Source organism: Jaculus jaculus, chromosome 16 (genome assembly GCF_020740685.1).
Source record: "Jaculus jaculus isolate mJacJac1 chromosome 16, mJacJac1.mat.Y.cur, whole genome shotgun sequence".
Classification (NCBI taxonomy): Eukaryota; Metazoa; Chordata; class Mammalia; order Rodentia; family Dipodidae; genus Jaculus; species Jaculus jaculus.
In genome coordinates, this window is record NC_059117.1 from 21,744,913 (window position 1) to 21,760,552 (window position 15,640).

The following is a 15,640-nucleotide window of genomic DNA, read 5'->3' on the forward strand; positions in this document are numbered from 1 at the left end:
CTAAGCAAGCAAACAAATACAAACTGTGGTGGTTTGATTCAGGTGTCCCCCATAAACTCAGGTGTTCTGAATGCTAGTCTCCCCAGCTGATGGAGATTTAGAAATTAAGCTCTCTTGGAGGCAGTGTATTGTTGGGGGCGGGCTTATGGGCGTTAGAGCCAGTTTTTCCTTGCCAGTGTTTGGCACACTCTCCTGTTCCTGTTGTCCACTTTACGTTGGCCAGGGGGTGATGGCCACCCTCTGCTCATGCCATCATTTCCCCATGCCATCGTGGAGCAAATCCTTGACCTGTATTTTAATGTTACCTGAGCACTATCGGATGTTCTGGATTTTGTAAATCTTAGAGAAATGTTTCTGATCAGCAACAACTCCTATTTTTGTTTTTTGTTTTTTAGTTTCCTTGCCCAGTGATAGATCATCTTGCAATTAATCATTAAGATACATGAGGCACCTTGGAGAATAGGGGAGTTAGTGAGGAACAATGGTTTTAACCTGTGAAGCAACTTCAAAGAGAAGTGTCATCTACAGCCAGCTCGTGAGACACTAATGATGCATTGCTCCACTATGGCTTCTCCCATGTTAGAATGCTTAAAGTCAACTGAGCAGTGAAGCAGGAAACTAGAACAGACATCTTGAAATAAGATACAAGGTGTGATTCTGATGAGGGCAGGATCTAAAGAAAAAAGGAGTTAGGGACCCCTTCCTAGGATAGACCAGGCATATATCAGCCTAGACATTTAAAAAATATTTTTATTTATTATTTGAGAGAGAGAATGGGCACACCAGGGCCTCTAGCCACTGCAAATGAACTCCAGACCCATGTGCCACCATGTGCATCTGACTTACATGGATACTGGGAATTTTAAGCTGGGTCTTTAGGCTTCTCAGGCAAGTACCTTAACCACTAAGCCATCATTCCAGCCCCAGCCTAGACTTTTATATGAGAGAAATGAATTTCTGTGTCATGATTTCAGGAAGCCATGTTATAGCTGCCAAGCTTCTATGCTTCCTGTGTTGGCACAATCAGTTTCACTTTGATGGTGAATGCCAACAACTGGAGGAGGGGGCAATACATTAACATTGTTGTTCTCATAATGTGGTAAGGAATAGTGGTGGTGGTCATGGCATAGTAGGAGAGATTTTGGAAATGATGGGAAGAGATCCTCAATGGAGGAAAAAGAAAGTCACGTATAATTACACTCGCTGCTGCTGGAATACAAGTGCTCCCTTTATCCACTGCTGTAGAATAAACTATCTTCTAAAACTTAGTGACTGAAACAATGGAAGCATTAGTTTTGTTTAAAAATATGAAAGTTGACAGGACTAGCAAGATTGTTCTGTGGTTAAAGGTCCTTGCTTGTAAGGTCTGACATTCTGGGTTTGATTCCTCAGTACCTACGTGAAGTCAGATGCATAAAGGGGTGCGGGCATCTAGAGTTTGTTTGCAGTGGCAGGAGGCCCTGGCACACCCATTCTCATTGTCTCCCTCTCTCAAATAAATTAATAGTTTTAAAAACATGGAAGTCAGTGGGGCATGGTGGTGCACACCTTTACTCCCCACACCTGGGAGGCAGAGGTAGGAGGATTGCTGTGAGTTCCAGGTCACACTGAGATTGCATGGGGAATTCCAGGTCCGTGTGGGCTAGAATGAGACCCTACCTCAGAAATATAAAACATTTTAAAATGCAAGTTGAGCAGTACTTGGAGTGGGGTCTGACACCCTCTGAAGGACTGCTTGCCCATACTGGCTATCTGCGGGGAATGAAATTCCTACAAATGGAGAGTGGGGAGGGGAGAAGAGAGGAGCCAAACAGTGGCCTGTCTGGTGTGCGTTTGCAGCAGCTCCCTGTTGTGCCCAAACATACATGCATACATGAATGTGTGCTCACAAATAAAAATTACAAGAGACAAAAAAATTACAAGACAGCAAAATTAAACAAGCAAACAAAAAGGGCTGGAGAGATGAGTCAGGGGTTAATGCATGTGCTTACAAAGCCTAACAGCCCTTGTAAAGCCAGATGCACAAAGTGGCACATGTGTCTGAAGTTTTTTTACAGTGACAGGAGGCCCTGACATGCTCATTTCCCAACCCCTGCCTGTCTGCTTCTTTCTTTCTCTCTCTCTCTCTCTCTCTCAAATAAATAAAAATAAAACTTTCTTTTTAGTGAGAGCACACATATGAGAGAGAACTGGTGTGCCAGGGCCTCAACTACTGGAATTGAACTCCAGATGCTTGTGCCACCTAGTGCACATGTGCAACCTTGTGCTTGTATCAACTTTGTGATGGGGTCTTGGGTTTTGCAGGCAAGTGCATTAACAGCCAAGCCATCTCTCCAGCCCACAAAATAAATTTTTTTCAAAAAAATTTTTAAAAATGTTGGGCAGAGCATGGTGGTGCACACCTTTAAAGTGAGCACTCGGGAGGCAGAGGTAGAGGATTGCTGCGAGTTCACCCTGCTGAGACTACATAGTGAATTCCAGGTCAGCCTGGGCTAGGGTGAGACCCTGCCTTGAAAAAACAAAAGCAAAAAGTTAATTCAGGTGTAGCTCCTTTTCTCTGGGAACTTCAGTTAACACTGAAGGGCTAATAGCTCACTAAAAAGAACAGGACATGCTCACCTAAACAGGTGGGCCTGACTTCAGGGGCTGGGGTCACCAGGCCTACCTACAAAACAAGTCAGCTAAGGAGATGACCCTATTTCCATTTTTAACTTCCCCACCTTCTCCATTCTTCTCCCTGTTTCCTTCTTCCCACCTCCATTCCTTTAAAAATCCCAACCCCGCTAAGTCTGGGCACAGCAGTCTCCCATTCCATGGGGGAAAGACTGTTATCCTGTAGAGAGAGGTCTTCTCTTTCTTTTATTTCAACGTTGCCTCGTTTGGTCCCAGACCTGGTTCTCATCTAACAAATACTAGATATGAAGTAATTTCTATGTAGTGTATAAATTCACAGAGCTCAGTACAATGCCTGGGCAGCAAACTTTGAGATGTACAATAATTAAGATTTACATACACTAAAGAGAGTTATTACTTATGTCTGCATGCTCATTTTGAGGACAGTGTTTTCCAGTCCCAATTTAAAGTGTATGGTCTCTTGTGAAAAATCTATAATCACATCCATCAAACTTTCCTAATTGCTCCTCAAAGGGAGCTGTGTTTCCCAAATATAGCTGATAAGTTGTTCAGAGCAGGGAGCCGGAAATGGGGGACTGTGGCCCATTCCTCCCCTCCCATGGCTCGGATCAAGGCCTTTGTCCCGAGGGTTGCAGTTACCTCTCCCTTGCACGTCTAGTTTATTTAACCTTTCTGGGGTCCACCCATGAAATACAAAACGGGTTTATGTTAAAGTTCAAAGTGAGAATGGAAAAGTGACCACGAAAGTCTTAACACAACCAAGAGCCTGTCAGCCGTTCATGCTCTGTTTTCTTTTTAAGCTTTACTTTCTGTCTTAACAGTGAGCAAAGCTTAGTTTGACTTCCAGGTATATAAAATCACACAGCAGCCCTGACGCCTCTCAAACCACAGCCCTTAATGAATTAACAGGCCCTCGACACCTCGCTGCCACAAAGCACGACACTCTTCACGACAATTTACGACGCCTAGCCTAATAAGAAACCCCTCGTCTCGTCGGGAGCGGGCCAATCGCGCTGCCGCTCGGCCGTGACGTCAGCGGCGCTCGTGCATGCGCAGGGCGGGGAGACCTTGGGCAAGCGGTATAGGCGCTCCGCCGAGGTGAAGGCAGCGGCGGGAGGCAAAGTGCCCGAGGGGGGGAAGAAAAAATGCAGAGCTGGAGTCGTGTGTACTGCTCTTTGGCCAAGGTGAGGGCCGCTTGGGTCGGGGGCGACGTGGTGAGCCCGAGGCCCGGGAAAACGCGCTCACGGGGGTTCCGGGACGCGGCCTAGTGCGCGCGGGGCGGCGGCGGGGAGAGGCCGGCTGGACACCCCGGGCCGCGGTTGCGAGGCCCCGCTGGCTGGAGGAGGACCGGCTGGTCGCACGCCGCATCACCCTGGGCCAGGGCCGCCCGGGGCACACCTAGGCTTCCCATCTGGCACGGGAAGTGTCAGTCACCCTTGTCATCTGTGACCCCCCGCCCCCCGAGTGGCCTCATCTTCTGAAGTGGGCGGGTATCCTCGAGGCCATCGCCCAAATGGCCCAGACGCGCTCAACCTCAACACACAGTCCTAGGAGCAGCTCTGAGGTCCTGTCAGCGATTGCAGCTCTAAACTGGTATCTGCTGTCGCCGGGCAGGTCTTCCTCGCCTCATGTTTTTTATGGCAGTGGACCAAGACAACTTTTATATTTCACTTACCTCCCAAACAGCCAAATTCAGTGCATATGGCATCTTGCCTGGTCAAACACGAGGTGTTTCTGTACCCAAAAGTTAATGTAGCTTGAGAGAAGTTAATGGGAAAGGCCGAGCTGGGATTAAAACTGAGGAATGAGGGTCTTTCTTCGGTCTGCTATCCTGACCACAGGTGCAAGAATTCTCTTTATTTAAAAAGAAATTATTAGAAAAAGAGGGAGAACGACATGGAGAGAGAATGGGCGCACTAGGGCCTCCAGCCACAGCAAACGAATTCCAGACGTATTTGCCACCATGTGCATGTGGGTTATGGGGAATCAAACCTGGGTCCTTAGGCTTCACAGGCAAGCACCTTAACCGCTAAGCCATTTCTCCAGCTTGCAAGAATTCTGTTGGACTAGAGAGCATTACTACATCGGAGTGGGGTTTTTATCACTGCTTCCCATTTATTTGCCCACTGTGATAGGAGCATGAGTTAACTCTCTTTGCTTTTCTTGGGAAGTAGTAGCCATAGGTGCTTAGAGTTTGTGAGATGATGCAGTGTGTGGAACTCCAGAATATGAGTGCGCTATTAGTGCATTTTCCTAGTTACCCTGTCTCATTTTTTTCTTCCTAGTTCAATGGCTCAAGAACACATTTCTAGATTCCTGTAGGTAAATGTAGACTGTATAAACAATAAGAGGAAACACGAGTAAAAAGAGTGTTATAATGTAGATTATTCACGTCTTAAAGTTTGAGATTATTATTATTATTGTTTTTCAGGGTAGGGTCTTGCTCTAAACCAGGCTGACCTGGGATTCACTATGTAGTCTCAGGCTGGCCTTGAACTCACAATGATCCTCCTACTTTGGCTTCCCGAGTGTACCACTAAGCCCAGAAAATTTGAGACTTTTAATTATGACATTAAAATAATGATTGCTGGGTTGGAGAGATGGCTCCGAGGTTAGGGTGCTTGCGTGCAAAGCTTAACGACCTGGGTTCGATGCCCCAGTGCCCACATAAACCCAGACGCACAAAGTGGCCCATGCATAAAGTGTTTAGTGGCTAGAGGCCCTGGCATGCCCATTCTCTGCCTATTTCTGCTTGCAAATAAATTTTAAAAAATATTTTTATAGCCAGGTGTGGTGGTGCATACCTTTAATCCCAACACTCAGGAGGCAGAGGTGGGAGGATGGCTGTAAGTTCAAGGCCAGCTTGGAACTATAGAGTGAGTTCCAGGTTAGCCTGGGCTAGAGTGAGACCCTACTGCAAGCAAAATAAATAAATAAATAAATAATAAAAGGTTGCCACCAAAATTAGCTTTTATTAAATTCTGAAAATTTACTAACTACACCATTGATTACATTTTTATCAGGTTAAATATGAAATGGTGTGCTGAATATTCATAATCAAAAGGTAGATCTGGTTGTGATAAGTTAACTGTTACTGTGGAAGAGGAGAAATTGATACTCTATGGCAATAGAAGGGACATTAATAATTAGTGTGTGCTACATTTACCAGAACTTGTTATATCTTTATCACCCTTCAAATTTGTGTATTTTACATAACTGATACATTTTCTTATCTTTTCTCTAGAGAGGCCATTTTAGTCGAGTATCTCATGGCCTACAGGGAGTTTCTGCAGTGCCTATGAGAACATATGCAGATCAGTCAAGTAAGTACTTAGTACAACAGTTTGGAATTTTTTAAATGTTTTATGTAAAAGTAAATATTGGAATATCTGAAACATAATTGGCTTATATGTTTGTTCACATAAGTTTTGATGGAGTATCTGGTGTGCTCTAGGAGATGCACAAGGCAAAACTCAGCTCTTACGAAACTTAGAGGCTAGTAATAGGAGACAGTACATTAGTAACGTGCATAAGTAATTGAAAAGCAAGTAACTGGGAGGGAGAGAGGCATGTTTAAGACAGTCAAGAAAAGTCTTTCAGGGAAGTGGTATCGAAGGAGAGGCCTGGGTAGAGTGAGGGGGTGAAAAGGCTATTTCAGCAGTGGTGGGTGGAAATTAGTCCATGAGCTTGTGGGAATCGCAAGAAGCCTGGTGTGGATGCAGTGACCAACAGTGTAAGGCCAGTGAGGTAGGCAAGGTCAGACCATGGAGTGCTTTCTAAGCCAGGCCAAGTGGTGTGGATTTGACTTAACGCAAGGTGGGGATACACAGGGGGATTTTGAGTTGAGAAATGTTAAAACTGCTGACAGTGGTGACATAACCTTTGATATTCTGAATGAAAATCTTGCTGGGTTTATCAAAAACACCTTCTCAAGACTAGTCATATTATGACTGTATAAAGTTTTCTTTATACATGTTTAGGTTTTCTGTCTTTCTTTCTTTCTTTTTTTTTTTTTTTCTTTTTTGAGGTAGGGTTTTGCTCTAGCCCAGGCTGACCTGGAATTCACTGTGTGTGTCAGGCTGGTCTTGTACTCACAGCAGTCTTCCTACCTCTGCCTCCTCAGTTAAAGGTGTGCACCACCATGCCTGGCTTAGTTTCAAATTTTCTACAAAAACTATGTGTTTTCAGTTTTAAGTATTTGGAAAGGGACAAATAGCCTTTTATTGAGGTATATTGATTTTTCTAGTGTGAAAGATACTATTGTATGTGGCTTGTCTGTGGCCATACCACCCTGAACACCCCAATTGCATCTTGACATTTATGGGATTTACTCATAAAATTGCATATCGTGCTGCGCTTGGTGGTGCATGCTTTTAATTCCAGTATTTGGGAGGCAGAGGTAGGATCACTGTGAGTTCGAGGCTACCCTGAGACTATATGGTAAATTCTAGGTCAGCCTGGGCTAGAGCAGGACCCTACCTTGAAAAACAAACAAACAAAAACATGCCCTAAGCATGTCTTAAAGCTTCTTTGTAGAAACCATTAGCTAGGGGAAGCTAGAACTATCAAGATCCCTTCATTTTGTGAAATAATTTTGTCCTGTATCCTTAACTGTTGTCAAACTATTATATTAAATTTTTATTTTTAGAAGAAAGGGTAGGGAGAAGATTCTGGTTACCAGTGGCCATAAGTAAGTCAGTGATTATTCTAGCTAGGATTTATTGTCATTTGATTTCTTGATAGCCATTCTGACAAGAGTAAGATGGAATCTCAAAGTAGTTTTAATTTGCATTTCCCTAATGGCTCAATATGTAGAACGTGTTCTTAGATATTTATGGGCCATTTGTATTTCCTCTTTTAAGAACTCTATTCAGTTCTGTAGTCCATCTTTTGATTGGGTATTTGATTTCTGATTATGTAGCTTTTTTGAGTTCTTTGCATATTCTGGGTATTAATCCTTTGTCAAATGCATAGCCCACAAAGATTTTCTCCCATTCTGTGTGTTGCCTCTTTTCTGTATTCGCAGTGTCCTTTGCTGTTTAATTTCATGAGGTCCCAATGGCTCATTACTTGTCTTATTCCCTGAATGACTGATGTTCCATTCAGAAAGTCCTTGCCTATGCCTACATGTTGAAGTGTTTCCCCTAATTTTTCTCTGCCAGATTCAGAGTTTCAGCTCTGATATTAATGTCTGTTTGGACTTGGTTATGATGCATTGAGAGAAGGAAGGATGTATCTTCATCTTTCTACATATAAATACCCAGTTTCCCAAGTACCATTTGTTAAAGAGGTTGTCTTTTCTCCTATGAATAGTTCTTGGCATTTTTGTAAAAAAAATTGGATGGCTGTAGCTGCCTTGGTTTATATCTGAGTCCTCCATTCTGTTCCATTGGTGAGCATACCTGTTTTTGTGCCAGTACCATTTTGTTTTTGTTACTATGGCTCTGTAATATATCTTAAAATCAGGTACAGTGATTCTGCCAGCCTTAGTTTTGTTGCTCAAAATTGCTGTCGCTATTTGAGGGTTTTTTTTTTTGTGCTTCCAAATGAATCTTAGAATTGTTTTTATTATTTCTGTGAAGAATGCCGTTAGATTTTAATGGGGATCACATTAAATCTTTAGATTGTTTTTGGTAAGATCGACATCTTCACACTATTGATTCTTCTAGTCCATCAACATTACATGTCTTTCCGTTTCCTAGTGTCATCTTCAGTTTCTCTCTTGAGTATTTTAAAGGTTTCATTATAGAGATCCTTCACTTCCTTGGTTAGGTTTATTTCAAGATGCTTTATTATTATTATCATCATTATTATTTTAGGCAACTGTGAATGGGAATGTTTCCCTGGTTTTATCCTCAGCCCATATGTTATTGGTATATAGGAAGGCTACTCTTTTTTTAATACCATTTAAAAATTTTTTAATTCTTATTTATTTGCAAGTAGGGATAGGAGAGAGAGATGAGAATGAACACACCAGTGCCTCCAGCCACTGCAAATGAACCTAGATGCACATACCACTTTGTGCATTTGGCTCTATGTGGGTGCTGGGGAATTGAACCCAGGTCATTAGACTTTGCAGACAAGTGCCTTAACCTCTGCGCCATCTCTTCAGCCCAAGTCTACTGATTTCTGTGTGTTTATTTTGTGTCCTGCTATTCTGGTGAAAGCATTTACAAGTTCTAACACTGAGTTCTATAATAAAAACCTTATTGCCAGTGGCCTCATAAAATTCTGTAGCTCAGGTAGTTCCTTTCATTTAGACTTGTCTTTGTTGTCCCTAAATTCCCGTCACTTGTCATAAAACTACAGAATTTCATGAGACCATTGGCTATAAGGCTTATATTGTAGGACTCAGTTGTATTTACAAATGCCAGCCTGAATAGAAAGTAAAATTTTAAATCATAGAGAATGAAATATTGAAATTTAAAGTAAGTGCTATTCTTAGTAGCATCAAAGAACACTAAATATCCAGGAACAAAATAGTACTGTGTAAAAATGCTGATTATTTACCCCACCTTGGAGATTTATAGGCCTTTCTCCACCCCAGACTGTTTTTGGCAAATACTAAGTAAGTGGTCCAGTTTGTATCATTCTGCTTTTATTTTAGTCGACGCGGATGTAACAGTGATAGGCTCTGGCCCTGGAGGATATGTTGCTGCCATTAAAGCTGCCCAGCTAGGCTTTAAGGTAAGGTCTAGACTCAAACTAGATGTTGACTTATTATTTATTATTATTGTTGTTGTTGTTATCATATAGGATAAGTTGTGCTTTTTAGGTAAAATCATGGTAAATAATTTCTTAGCTAAAAGTTATTTGCAAGCCTGAGACTAAACAAGGAGAGGGCATATTTGGCTGCAGCAGTCTCATTGAATAGAAAGCCTGGCTTTCGTTTTCTCTTGAAAGGTTTCATTTGGCCTCTAAATATACTGGAGAATGATAGAAGGAAAGCATACATATATATGTATGGTAACATAAAAAATGTATTTCCTTTTTTTGTGGGAGTTCAAGGTCGGGTCTTGCTCCAGCCCAGGCTGACCTGGAATTCACTAGGTAGTCTCAGGGTGGCATCGAACTCGGTGATCCTCTGTCTCCCAAGTGCTGGGATTAAAGGCATGTGCCATTACACCTGGCTAAAAATATATTTTCAAATAAGTATATTGTTATTTGGGTGGTAAATTATAAAGGGCTTTTTTGAAAAGCAGCTTGAGTAATTCTGCAGAACAGTTCAGAGAGCTAATTGAAATTTTAGTGAAATGAATTATTACAAGTTCTGTTTGACTTAATATTTGTTTTCTTGTAGACAGTCTGCATTGAGAAGAATGAAACACTAGGTGGAACATGCTTGAATGTTGGTTGCATTCCTTCTAAGGTAAGCATATATCTTGAACATTGCAGAGATTTTCATTAGCTACCAATACAGTAATGTATTTTGATAAGATTTTAAATCTAATACAGTTATTAAAAATAATCCAAGTATGATTAAAAGACCATGGTTTTTCTTCATGAAACTTAGAGTATCACCAGCCTACCACATACTCCTGAAATTACTTTCTTTTTCATCCAGACTCTAGTGTTCCAGTTTGGTCCAAAAGATTTCCATTGCCAATGAGATAGATAAGTAGTAAAGATGTGTCTTTTTCACTTGCCACCTTGAAGTATATTCTTAGGCCTTGACTTAAAATAATTTTTTTGTTTTGTTTTTTCAAGGTATGTTTTCACTTTAGCCCAGACTGACTTGGAACTCACTCTAGCCCCAGGCTGGCCTCATACTCACAGCCATCATCCTACCTCTGCTTTTTTTTTTTTCTTTTAATTTTTTTTTTGTTGTTCATTTTTATTTGAGAGTGACAGAGAGAGAGAGGCAAATAGACAGAGAGAGAGAATGGGCGTGCCAGGGCCTCCAGCCACTGCAAAGGAACTCCAGACGCATGCGCCCTCTTGTGCATCTGGCTAACGTGGGTCCTGGGGAATCGAGCCTCGAACCGGGGTCCTCAGGTTTCACTGGCAAGTGCTTAACTGCTAAGCCATCTCTCCACCCCCCTACCTCTGCTTCTTAAAGGCCTGGCTTAAAAAATATTTTGTTTTGCTTTTCTGAGGTCGGCTGTAGCCCAGGCTGCCCTGGAATTCACTATGCAGTCTCAAGCTGGCCTCAAACTCAAAGGATCCTCCTCCTCCTGCCACCTGAGTGCTTGGATTAAAGTCATATACCACCATGCCCATCTTAAAAAATATTTTCATTTGAGAGAGAAAGAGAGTGAGAGAGAGCGAGACACCTACAGAATGACAGAAACTGACTGACTGACTGGCTAACTGGGCACATTAGGGCTTCTTACTGCTGAAAACAAATTCCACACACAGGCACCACTTTGTGTATCTGGCTTTACATAGGTACAGGGAAATGGAATATGGGCCAGCAAGCTTTGCAAACAAACATCTTTAACAGCTGACCATCTCCCTAGTTAAAAAAAAAAAAATTTTTTTTTATGGAGGCAGGGTTTCACTTGAGCCCAGGCTGGCCTTGAACTCTTCCTACTTCAGCCTCCCAAGTACTAGGATTAAAGGTTTGTGCCATCATATCCAGTTGCCTTTACTTTAAAAGAAAATAAAGGCACTTTTATTTTTTTAATCACTATTTTAGATTACATAAGAATAAAAAGTCAACTAATATAGTGTTATGTACTATTATTCAAAATAGTGACTGTCATTTCAGAAGTGTTTTGATTGTAGAGTGTGTTTATAAATATTTGTTTGTCTTACTTCCTTTAGGCTTTATTGAATAATTCTCATTATTACCATATGGCCCATGGAAAAGATTTTGCATCTAGAGGAATTGAAAGTAAGTATATCTTTTTATACTTAGCAGTATTACCAGACACGCTTGACTCTTCTTGCTAAATACTGGTGTGTTGTCTGATATGTGTGAATAGATATTTAGTGAAGGATAAGTAAAATAATCTTAAAAATGTAAACAGAGTTAATAATTCCTGTTATTTTGCAAGTTGTTGTCCAATTGTATTTTTGGTGTGTGTGAAGAATCAGTCCTTCATGACTAGTGATCACTAGGAAACTGAGTTCCTGAGTTCTGTGAACAGATAAAGATAAAGGAAAGAGACTCCCCACCTAAGTTGTTGGCAGTGGACAGAACAGGGGAGGGGGAGAGAGAATGAGGCCTAGTGGCAAAGGAGGACCTTTCATAACATTCAAATCTAGAATATATTCTCTTTTCAGTACTCTTCTGGGCTGCTTTCATACTTTTTTTTTTTAAACTTGAGAGAGAGAGAGAGACAGGTAGAGAGAATGGCACACCAGATCCTTCAGCCATTGCAAATGAACTCCAGAAGTATGCACCACCTTGTTCATCTGGCTTACATGGTTTCTGGAAAGTCAAACCTGGGTCCTTTGGCTTTGCAGGCAAGCGCCTTAACCGCTATGCCATCTTTCCAGCCCACTTTGTTTTCTTTATTGACAGATAATTGCAGAAGGATCGACTCTTCTAGGGAAGACTTAAATGTACTTTGAGTTACTATTTTTGCAAGAGTAGATTTCTGAAAGAATTAGGCATTGCATAGGCAATCCACTGGGCATAAAGGTGATGCAGATAAACTGAAATAAAGCATTAAATTCCTTGAAAAGCAGAATGATGCTAGAAGACTCTGGGTAGATCAGGAGGTCATATGGAAGGTTCAACATCTTAGCTCCATGACTTGGGAAATCAGAAATCTCTAAGGTGTCATCTCTCAGGTATGTCGGGTGTATGCACTGATTTTTATATCTTTACCTCTATAGTTCTATTGGATTAAGCACTTTAAAAAGCATTTAAAATTAGTTATTTATTTTGGTTTCTTGAGGCAGGGTCTCAAGGCTGACCTGGAATTCACTGTGTAGTCTCAGGGTGGCCTTGAACTCATGGTGCTCCTCCTACCTCTGCCTCCCGAGTGCTGGGACTAAAGGCGTGTATGCAAGAGAGGGAGCATGAATGTACAGATGGCTTCTCTAAGACTTCTTTCTACTGAAGATGAACTTCAGATGCATGTGCTTACCACTGAGTGCATCTGGCCTTATGTGGGTACTGGGTGTTGAACCTGGGCTAGCAGTCTTTGCATGCAAGCGCCTTTAGCCTGAGCCATCTTCTCATCCCCAGATTGAGCATTTTTATTTTATATTATTGCTTCAGAATTCTGAGTTAAATAAGTGATTACAGGGCTGGAGAGATGGCTTAGCGGTTAAGCGCTTGCCTATGAAGTCTAAGGACCGCGGTTCTAGGCTTGGTTCCCCAGGTCCCATGTTAGCCAGATGCACAAGGGGGCGCACGCGTCTGGAGTTCGTTTGCAGAGGCTGGAAGCCCTGGCGCGCCCATTCTCTCTCTCTGCCTCTATCTGTCTTTCTCTCTGTGTCTGTTGCTCTCAAATAAATAAATAAATAAAAAATAAATAAATAAATAAAATAAGTGATTACAGTCTGGTTCACTAAACCAAATTTACCATGTTTCTGTATTTAAGATGTCCAAATATATACTTAGTAATTTTTGTTTCATGAAATTTAGTGTTTCATTTTACTTAAAATTGCAGGTGATGTATTACTTTGCCATTTATACTTAATTGTCTTACAGACTAATAACCATTGTAAGGAATGTGTCACAGTGGGATAGAACATTGTAGTTTGAACTGTATTTTAAAAATTTATTCTTATTTATTTGCTTGAGAGTGAGAGAGAGATAGGCAGATAAAGAGAGAATAGGCATGCCAGGGCTTCCAGCTGCTGTAAATAAACTCTAGATGCATGTGCCACCTTGTGCATCTGGCTTACATGGGTTCTGGGGAATTAAACCTGGGTCCTTTGGCTTTGCAGGCAAACGCCTTAACCACTAAGCCATCCTTCCAGCCCTGGACTGTACTTTTAAGATTGACGTTTAAAGGTACTTAATAGGTTCTGTTATTGTGATATGATGGGGCCTTTTGTCTGCTGATTATGCTGGTGATTAAATTAAAAAGTAATACTGTCTTTTATACAGTTCTATGAAATTCAGCACAAAATATTCAGACATAGATTAGATAATAAATCACACACTGTTTAAGTGCTTAGCTAAGGATTTAAGATCTGTTTGACATTCCAGTGTCTGAAGTTCGCTTGAATTTAGAGAAGATGATGGAGCAGAAGAGTACTGCAGTCAAAGCCCTGACAGGTGGCATTGCCCACTTATTCAAACAAAATAAGGTCAGTTCTCAAAGCTTAGATTTCTTTTCTTTTTTTTTCCCCAAGGCTTCGAGTTCTGTTTGTTGCCTTATCCTAGTAGCGTGATGCTGCTTGGCCTTGGCTTGCTGGGGCATATTTATATAAAGGCAGTACCATTCTAACTAAATAATGAGTGGATTTATCATCAGAAAACAAAACAAAATAGTACTAACTTGAAATAGATTCCCCAGATAAAATATTTTGCTGCTACATGTGTTGTATATTACTACGACATTTTTTATGTTGCAAATTAGAATATTTTTTTTTCTGTTACTTGTTTTTATCAGAAAAAAAATTAAACTTTGGGGATTTATAAATTTTGTTTTAAAAAGGTTGTTCACGTCAATGGATATGGAAAGATAACTGGCAAAAATCAGGTCACAGCTACAAAAGCCGATGGCAGCACTCAGGTGATTGATACAAAAAACATTCTCATAGCTACGGGTTCAGAAGTTACGCCTTTTCCTGGAATCACGGTATGGAATTCTTAAATACCTTCCTTGCAGAATTAAGTTTTGTAAAAGATTTTATGCTATTTGTGAGTGTTGAGCGATTGCTAACTAAAATGCTATATTGTAGCAGTCATTCTGACTTGAGGAGTTACTTTTTCCTATTTTGTAGTGATTTTTTCATTATGATATATTTGAGTTCAATATGAAGTTAAAGCCTGCCATGGTGGCACGTGCCTGTGTAAATCCAGTGCTCAGGAAACAGAGGCAGGAGGAAGGCTGCGAATGTGAGGCCAGCCTGGCCTGTAGAGTAGCTCCAGAGTGCCAGGCTGCATAGGGAGACCCTTTCTCAGAAATTAAAAAGGTTTTTAAAAATGAAGCATAATGGTCTATTTTGATTAGAGATGCTAAAAGAAAAAAAAATTAAAGTTAGCATTTTAATGAGATTTGATATAATCGGGTATATAGATGTCATAGATGCCAGAACAAATAAATAACTTTTATTTAGTGATTTTTTTTTTAATAGAGTGAAATTACAGATTGTAATGTATCTTTTTCTTCTCTTATAGATTGATGAAGATACAATAGTATCATCTACAGGAGCTTTATCTTTAAAAAAAGTTCCAGAAAAGATGGTTGTCATTGGTGCAGGAGTAATTGGGGTAGAACTAGTAAGTAGTGTCATCACCTCCATGGAGTTGCAAGAGACTTCAAGCCCCTGTTTGACTCTTAGAACATCTTGGACCATTCAGTATTGAAATTTTTTCATTTAAATTCTTCCAGTAATAGCAAATTCAATATGTTCTTCCAACACAACCTATTTAGGAAATCACTGATTATTAGTATGTTTTTCTTTATTTTATAGTCTGTGTCATTTTTTGTTCTTGACCCTTTCTGTCTCTTGGAACCTGTCTAATTCCTTTAGTGTTTTTATTTAAAGACATATTTTTGTTGTTGTTATTTTTGGTTTTTTGAGGTAGAGACACTCTAGCCCAGGCTGACCTGGAATTCACTATGTAGTGCCAGGCTGGCCTCAAACTCATGGTGATCCTCCTACCATTTCCTCCTGTGTGCTTCCATTAAAGATGTGTGCCACCACACCTAGCTCATTCCTTATTTTTTAAAAATTATTTATTTGCACATGTGTATGGGCATCCTAGGGTCTCTTGCTGCTTTATGTGGATGGCTAGAGAATTGAACCCTGGATGGCAGGCTTTACGAGCAAGCAAGTGCCTTTACCATGGACCTTCCTTCCCAGCCCCTCTAATTCTTTGAAATCTGATAGCCCTCAACATACTGAAAGATAGTGTTCATTGTGAGCAAAT

At 40.8% G+C, this 15,640-nt stretch overlaps 1 protein-coding gene across 1 annotated transcript in view; it reads left to right on the forward strand.

Moving 5' to 3' along the window:
* Nucleotides 1–3,681: 3,681 nt before the first annotated feature.
* The window catches only part of Dld (dihydrolipoamide dehydrogenase), a 29,084-nt gene continuing 17,125 nt past the window's right edge, over nucleotides 3,682–15,640 (forward strand). The window contains exons 1-8 of the mRNA XM_004652868.3: nucleotides 3,682–3,818; nucleotides 5,879–5,957; nucleotides 9,242–9,321; nucleotides 9,935–10,003; nucleotides 11,401–11,470; nucleotides 13,748–13,848; nucleotides 14,199–14,342; nucleotides 14,885–14,986. Of these exons, the coding sequence (XP_004652925.1) occupies nucleotides 3,780–3,818; nucleotides 5,879–5,957; nucleotides 9,242–9,321; nucleotides 9,935–10,003; nucleotides 11,401–11,470; nucleotides 13,748–13,848; nucleotides 14,199–14,342; nucleotides 14,885–14,986 (684 nt within the window). The 5' untranslated portion in view covers nucleotides 3,682–3,779. The remainder of the gene's footprint in view (nucleotides 3,819–5,878; nucleotides 5,958–9,241; nucleotides 9,322–9,934; nucleotides 10,004–11,400; nucleotides 11,471–13,747; nucleotides 13,849–14,198; nucleotides 14,343–14,884; nucleotides 14,987–15,640) is intronic.